This window comes from Leuciscus leuciscus (assembly GCF_965113295.1).
Source record: "Leuciscus leuciscus genome assembly, chromosome: 16".
Taxonomy (NCBI): Eukaryota; Metazoa; Chordata; class Actinopteri; order Cypriniformes; family Leuciscidae; genus Leuciscus; species Leuciscus leuciscus.
In genome coordinates, this window is record NC_138740.1 from 12,153,387 (window position 1) to 12,161,882 (window position 8,496).

Consider the following 8,496-nt stretch of genomic DNA (forward strand, 5'->3'; position numbering starts at 1 on the left):
TCCCCGCCCCCCAATTTTACCCATTGTTCATAATTAACCAGCACAAATTGAAATTATAACAATTGGTAAATCTGATAAATGACAGAGCAATTCATCACATCAAATATACTATTTAATGTTATATTTCAAATTACAAATATACAAAAATATAACAAATTGCCCCTCGTGAGAATTTTTTTTGCATTTTAATGTTAAATCCATCAATCTGGTGCACTTTGAGAGTTCAAAATTAAAAGCTCCAAACTATATTCAGTGTGCAAATTAAACAAAGAAAAATTTAAACCTCTTTTAGTTACAGTGTCTATTTACATTACACCTACTACATAATAATAGTTATAATATTAATCCTATGACCGTAATAGCCATATTTTGTAAAAACAAATGCACTAAAAAATAAAGGAAACTTTCATAATTAGATTTGTACCTATTTCTATTGAGAGTGAGGATGGGCGGGGTCTGAGCCGGTCGGCCATGACGGTAGGAGACGCTATCGGTTGCCAGGGGCAACGCCTTCAGAACTTCACAGAGGCGCGACTAAAACATTCCAGAGCTCTTTAATTTTCGCGCATTTATTATTTTCGCGCATTTATTTTTTCGGCGGGACAGAGACGGATCTACGAATAGGAGAAAGTAAAGCAATGCAAAAAGATAAGGCGAAAGAAAAGGGACCTTACAGGAACAAGCTCACACCAAGCGCAAAACAGCGGTATTTGGAGAAGCTCTCAGGCATCCAAAATATCGACCCATACGAGCTCCTTGCAGCGGAATGGCACAGAGACCTGGACCAATTACCTCCATGCACATATATGGACATCGTGAATTACCTTGTTTTTGGTGTAAGTTACTACACAATGCAGGAGTTTAAAAGCCACAAGTCTTTGGAAAGTTACGAGGCTTTCTGCTGTGGCTGGGTGCAGGACTTGGCCATCTACAAGCCTCCAGGTGGTGAAAACAGCGTTGTACTGGCAAAGGTAAGGTTCTTCACATGCGTTTTAGTGTGTTGTAATTACATTGCATTTAGCAGACACTTCTTGACCAAAATGACAAATTAATTAACTGCGACTGTTTCGTAAACACTAGATTGTAACGAGATGTTCAATGTACACAAACGTTTCCAACATGTTTTGATGTAGGCTAAAGCTGTTTATGTTTAGGTATTTAGTTGTAATTTGATTTTAGCCCAATGACACATACTGTACCAGGTTTTTGTGTTGGGTGTTGGGGGCTGCAAAGTGGACAACCCAGTTCTGGGTTGGCTAGGGTAGTTAAATGTGTGATTGCAAGATGTAAATGTCCTGGTTAGATTAAAGCCATTAACAGTGTGAATGCAAGGTGTATGAGATTCAGACGAGGCTGCAGACAGATGGTAATCTAAAGTGTTTAGGAATGTATTTATTTCTTTAACTAGAAATAAAAACGGACACTTTCTGTCTTAAATGTTTGTTACTGTTTTCCTAATTTATTTAACTTTATTTATTTAACAGGTCCTGCATTCACGGCGGCTCAGTGAGCCTCCTCTTACTCCATGGGTGATCTTAACACCATCGGGGCAAGGGTGTTCGGCCCATTGCACCTGTATGGCCGGCGTAGCGGAGTCGTGCACCCACGTTGGAGCACTGCTCTTCATGGTCGATGCCTGTGTCCGGCTAAAGGAGAAGGCCACGGTCACAGAGGAGCCGGCGTACTGGATGCTCCCAAGCAGCATCAACAAGATGCAACCAGAGGTTGGTCACCAGATCAATTTTATATCTGCAGCAGCCAAACGCAGATCTCTGGACAGACAAATTGATGGTGAGACCAACAATAGTCCAGCGCAGAGAACACGTATGGCAAAAACAACACCAGCACCAACACCAACACCAGAAAAGCTGGCAGTATTCTACCGGCAAATCAGCATGACAGGCACAGGATCTGCCATTTTGAGTGTGCTCCCTGACTACTGTGAGCTGTTTAGAGATCCTGTTCTGCCCATTCGGAGCCTACAGTCTCTGGTTAATGGAACTGGCCTTAATAGGAGTGACCTACCTGCGCTGCAACAGCACTGTCAGACCATAAAGATCGTTGCAGATGTGTCTGAGGAACAGGCAGTGCAGATGGAGAGACGGACAAGGGGACAGCACACGTCATCCCTTTGGTTTGCTGCACGGGCAGGGAGAGTCACGGCCTCCTCGATGCATAGCGTCTATGGAACAGACCTCAGTTCTCCAGCACTCTCCATCGTAAAGAGGGTGTGTTACCCAACTCGTGGGCCAGGAACAGCTGCCACCATTTGGGGAGTCAGACACGAGGAGACAGCGAGGCAGGCATACACTGCCCAAACAGCACACCGATCGACAAGTGCAAACCTGTGGTTTTTTTTGTCAACCCGGCCTTCCCACAGGTAGGAGCCTCGCCAGATGCCATCGTAACCTGCACCTGTTGTGGGAAAGGCTGCGTGGAGGTGAAATGCCCAGCAAAATACAAGGACTGCACAATCCTTCAAGCTTGTTCATCAGATGACCGCAACTTCTGCTTACATGTGTCACCGGTGCAGGCCGGGGCGGACTCGGATGACCAGCCGCCCCTGACTCCAGACATCACCGTGAGGAGCCGACACCACAGGCACGCAACAGATGGACAAAAGAGGAGGCAAGTAATTGAGTTCAAAAGTAACAATCTTTATTGAATAGCAATCAACTTGAGAAAAGAATAAGCAACTCTCCTCTTCTAGGGCTATTTGACCGGAGTAGCCGCTGGATCGATTCTTCACTGCCTTCAGGACACAATAGTGCGATAGTGACTCTAAAAGCTTACTTCACAGCGTTGCTGCACATCTACAGGACTCAGACAGTAAGTAACAGGTAATGTATTCTTCTCAGTATCAGATACGTCGTCGGGCACAATGGTGAGACAGTGACTCTAAAAGCTTACTTCGCAGCGTTGCTGCACATCTGCAGGACTCAACCGGGAAGTCACAGGTAATGTATTCTTCTCTCAACAGCAGATTCTCTTATCATGACATGAAGGGGACATTGTGACTTTAAAACTCACTTCACAGCGTTGCTGCACATCTGCAGGACTCGGACGGTAGGTAACAGGTAAGGTTTCTTCTCTTAACAGCAGCTTCTCTTATCAGGACGTGAAAGGGGAATTGTGACTTTAAAACTCACTTCACAGCGTTGCTGCACATCTGTAGGACTCAGACGGTAGGTAACAGGTAAGGTTTCTTCTCTTAACAGCAGCTTCTCTTATCAGGACGTAAAAGGGGAATTGTGACTTTAAAACTCACTTCACAGCGTTGCTGCACATCTGCAGGACTCAGACGGTAACAGCAGCTTCTCTTATCAGGACGTGAAAGGGGAATTGTGACTTTAAAACTCACTTCACAGCGTTGCTGCACATCTGCAGGACTCAGATGGTAGGTAACAGGTAAGGTTTCTTCTCTTAAAGGGATACTTCACCGTTTTTTCATATTAAACTATGTTATTCCCTTAACTAAGACGAGTTGATACATACCTCTATCGTCTCAGTGCGTGCACTAAATCCCTCTGTCTTGCGGCGAAACTTTGTTAGCCCAGTTCATTTAATATGGGCCAAGCAGAGAAGCTACCAAACACCTCCACGTTTTCCCTATTTAAATACAGTTACTCGCGAAGTGTAACTCGACCTAGGACGGTGACACAAAACAAAACGTTGCGCTTTTCTAAGCGTGTAAAATGGATAACTATTTTGTATGGCGGAATACCATAGCAAGTGCTTGTAAGCACTTCGACTTGGCGCAGTAATATCTTCACTAGAGGGAGCGGGGGCCGGTGAGAGGATTTTTCACGAGTGAAGATATTACTGCGCCAAGTCGAAGTGCTTACAAGCACTTGCTATGGTATTCCGCCATACAAAATAGTTATCCATTTTACACGCTTAGAAAAGCGCAACGTTTTGTTTTGTGTCACCGTCCTAGGTCGAGTTACGCTTCGCGAGTAACTGTATTTAAATAGGGAAAACGTGGAGGTGTTTGGTATCTTCTCTGCTTGGCCCATATTAAATGAACTGGGCTAACAAAGTTTCGCCGCAAGACAGAGGGATTTAGTGCACGCACTGAGACGATAGAGGTATGTATCAACTCGTCTTAGTTAAGGGAATAACATAGTTTAATATGAAAAAACGGTGAAGTATCCCTTTAACAGCAGCTTCTCTTATCAGGACGTAAAAGGGGAATTGTGACTTTAAAACTCACTTCACAGCGTTGCTGCACATAGTGTTGTTTTTGGCGGCCTGTTTTACTTTTAGTTTTAGTCTAGTCTTTGTGTCAAGCTGTCGTTTTAGTTTTTATTAGTTTTAGTCACGTTCATACTCTTTTTAGTCTAGTCTAGTTTTAGTCGACGAAAACTGATGACATTTTAGTCTAGTTTTAGTCGACGAAAACTGATTACATTTTAGTCTAGTTTTAGTCAATGAAAATTGTATTTTATTTAGTAATGCAATTCTATTTAACCCAGTCAATATAGTATTTCAAACAAGGTTATCTTATTATATTTAGGGCTGTGTCGGTGGCAGTTTGTTGGTAATGGACCAACTACCAGCGGTGGTTGGGGGGGTTGTTTAAAAAAATAAAAAATAAAAACTCGTTTTATATTTCCACACAAAGACGCGTGATATAGCCTACCACAATGCGCTTTGAGAGGGATGTGGGACACGAGCAGGAAAGAGTCCATCGATCTCTTTTCTGATATCTTCATGTTTTCAACTTGATGTAAAATGGTCTGAAGAGCGAATTTTATCCTCCACAAGGGCGAGATATTTAAGCTATGTTTGAGATTGCGCTGCCAGAGAAAGTGAAACAAAAAAAAAAAAAAAAAAAAAATCACCCGCGCGTGTGAAACGCGCTTTACAACTAAACTTGACGCGCCTTACCATGTCTATAACAAGCACAAACTGTAGAATTTGACATGCAAGTACAAATGTAGGCTATCTGTCCTACAGCATTTTCTACTTTACCACAGTAAAGAATACGAATATAATAGGCCTTATTAAAAGCGAACCAATGAAGAAACGTTTATAATCCCCTTAGAAAATGGGTGAGACGTGAGTGAAGATTTGGGAAAAGAAAGAGATTCCATGCAGGGATGAGTCACGTTTTTTGAATATTCGATTAGTTTATTTAATTATAGAATATCGAATAGGTTGTGCGATTATTCTTTAAAATAAACTCCATTGTTTCTGTGCTGATGCGGTGGTGACGCGTTCATGTAACCAGAGGGTGACGATTATGAATGTGTCAAATATATCAATGAGACATTTTAATGGAATAACTAATGGAATAATATTGTTAAATTTGCTGATAATCGGGTGACCAGATCGCAAACCAGAATTTAAAGCCGACAAAGCTATGGGTTCACGCCATAGACAGTAGCTATATAAACGGGTTCACGCACAACTCTCTCATTCGTCGTGACGTTATAACATTTAGTCTAGTCTTGTTTTGGTCAACGAAAATGAAGAGACATTTTAGCATAGTTTTTATTTTGTTAAACCACATTTAGTCTCGTTTTTATTCGTCAACGATATTGCATTATACATTTATTTTAGTCATCGTCACATGACCAGCATTTACGTTGCGTCTCGTCTCGTTTTCGTCAGGTGATAAAGGTTCGTTGACGACAATATTTCGTCATAATTTTCGTTGGCGAAAGCAACACTAGCTGCACATCTGCAGGACTCAGACGGTAGGTAACAGGTAAGGTTTCTTCTCTTAACAGCAGCTTCTCTTATCAGGACGTGAAAGGGGAATTGTGACTTTAAAACTCACTTCACAGCGTTGCTGCACATCTGCAGGACTCAGACGGTAGGTAACAGGTAAGATTTCTTCTCTTAACATCCAACACTTTCATCAGACATTAGCGAGAGACTCGATAGGCAGCTTTACCAGCGATGTTGTACATCTTCAGAGCTCGGTCAGTAAGTATAACGATTCAGACTTTTCCACAGCCATACGGTTCTTCACGAGACTTGTACTTTCAGAGAGAGGGAGAGGATTAACAGGAGCCTTCAATGAGGAATTACTTCACGACAATATTCAATGGAAGAGAGGACAATACAAAGCATTACTTCACCAGTTCAGTTGTATCGTTCTGGGATTTAGATGGAGACCAGTAGATCATCTCACAAGAATGAAAGCAGGCGTTGGAAGACTCTTCTCAGCATAGCACACAGCACTCGTGTTCACTACAAATCCACAGCATTAATTCGACGTGCATCAGGTAAGGCAAACAACTGCAAATCACTCACACAGTAGGGCTGATCAGAAGCCTCGCTTCATCCATGCATTTCAACAGGAATATTCAACTCTCAATTCCTCTCCAATGTATCTGAAACAGATGTCCTCCTCAACAGTAAATTTCACATTCACAGTCTTTTCTTCAAGCTTTACATTTGATTCAATGATGAAATTAATTCACTTATCTTTCTTCCTTCCTCTTCCAGCGCAGATCCAAGCAGCAGTTCAATCCAGTAGAATTCCACAAGCAGTTCTAAACGACAGACTCCAATAACAGTTCTTCACTTACACAAATTTCCAGGATCACAGCATCAAATGCAAGCACTCAAACAGGAGATCTTCTACCCCAAAACACAACGACTGAGACCCAGCCAAACAACTGATCAACTGAACACCGATTGACTTTTACCAGTTCCAACCTTGACCTCAACTCGACTTCGAGTGGCTCTTTTATCCTCCTCTTGTGAAGCGGAAAGCCTGTGTAAACACCGCTCCTCTCTGCCTCACACCTGTCGTGCATCGGCGGTAATTAGTTTGGACAGAAGCTGTGTCCCAAAGTGAAGGCTGCATCCTCCGAAGGCCGTATTTGAAGGCCGGATGGCCGTATTTGAAGGCCGATTGCGTCACCGCGGCGCGACGAAGGACGTCCCAATTCAAAGGCTGCATCCTTGGAAGGTCGCATTTGAAGGCCGATTGCGTCACGCGGCTCGATGAAGGCTGTCCCAATTCAGTTCTGCATCCTCCGAAGTCCGTATTTGAAGGCCGATTGCGTCATCGCGCCGCGACGAAGGCTTCCCTGATTCAAAAGCGACGCCAAATGCACCCTTCGTTTCCCCGTGAAAAGAAGGATACATAAATGGACACTTAGCGGCCTATTCTACCCCATAAGTCATTGCGCGCCGTTGACGACAGCATTTATTTACTTATTTTTAAAGGCGGCCGAGACTAGAGATCGGTGGTGGACAGCAAATTCACATTTAAATGTAAGTATTATGTTTTAATTTACTCAAATAGCTAGCGAAACCAGAGTTACATTTCTTATAAACTTCTTCTTAACTCCTTCGTCACCATTGCGTGGCTACATTTATCATGTAGTTTTAGGCAAAACTTGTGGTAATAACGTTATTAGTTTAACGACCTATTTGTAATATTTGCACTTGTGTATTATAAGAAATATCACTCACCCAATAAAGCCCAAAACAATAAGAAAAGCAGTAGATAAGGCAATGGGGTTTCACTTTTATGTGTTTTTGTAGTGCTGTCATGCTATTTGGGTATACAGAAATATGATTTCTTAAGTATTTTGTATGCATGTCTTGATGTGTCATATTTTGCAGTGTTAACAATGCACTTAAGATTGCTCCTCTGTGTTAAGTACCCTTTTCTGCTTTTTTAGAACAATTCAGGAAAAAATGGGTTTATATACAGTATATATATATATATATATATATATATATATATAAGAAAAGTAATACACACATCTTTGCTGAAATGTATTGTCCTGTTGTTGTTAACAAGCCATGGTTCATTTGCTCTGCCTTTAGGATTGCAAGTGTCCTGGGACAGGTGAGAGTGTGAGTGGGAAACCCACTGCTGAAACTTGGCCCTGGTTTGTCCTCATGGATGAGGTGTTGGGACAGAGGCATTGCACCAACCCCCCTGTCCTCATCGCCTCAATCCCTGAGGACACACCAGGGCCGAGTTCAGTAGTGGGTGCCCACGGTGAGGAGGAGCCAGGGGCAGCAGCACCAGCACCACCAGTAGCACCAGCACGAAGGCGGCGAGACAGGACGGGTTTTTGAACTTGATCAGAGAAGAAATACAACTACAGAGGGAGGCAGAGGCAAGGAGTGCACAGGAAAGAAGGGAGAGGATGGACAGGCTGTTTTCTCTTCTTGAGAGAATGATTGAAAAATGTTCTACATATTCTTGTTTAACTTTTTTCACTTTTATTTTTTAAAAGAAAAATTATGTACATTTATTTTTATGCTACTTTAATTGTGTAAATAAAAGAGAATGAATTGTTCTGGACATTGTTTATTTTTGTAATGACAGTAATACTTTCTGCATGAAACAAATTCTATAGCTTTTTATTTTTTCAAATAAAATTGGTAAATGAAAATCATTTGTTCTATAGGCTACATTAAAGCACTTTTTCCAACTATTTACAAAATACGTTAAACATATCAAAATCAACATAAACATTTAATTTTACAATACATAAAATAAGAAAAAAAAATGAT

At 41.9% G+C, this 8,496-nt stretch overlaps 1 protein-coding gene and 1 long non-coding RNA gene across 2 annotated transcripts; both read left to right on the forward strand.

Moving 5' to 3' along the window:
* Positions 1-452: 452 nt before the first annotated feature.
* On the forward strand, positions 453-2,496 carry LOC309477887 (uncharacterized protein). The gene is made up of 2 exons (XM_082141383.1): positions 453-971; positions 1,485-2,496. The coding sequence occupies exons 1-2, from the start codon at positions 639-641 to the stop codon at positions 2,382-2,384; spliced, it is 1,233 nt and encodes a 410-aa protein (XP_081997509.1). The 5' UTR covers positions 453-638; the 3' UTR covers positions 2,385-2,496.
* Positions 2,497-6,808: 4,312 nt separating this feature from the next.
* LOC309477669 lies at positions 6,809-8,284 on the forward strand. Its single transcript, XR_014198687.1, has 2 exons — positions 6,809-7,236; positions 7,798-8,284. It is a non-coding gene; the product is annotated as an uncharacterized lncRNA (long non-coding RNA).
* Positions 8,285-8,496: the final 212 nt, after the last annotated feature.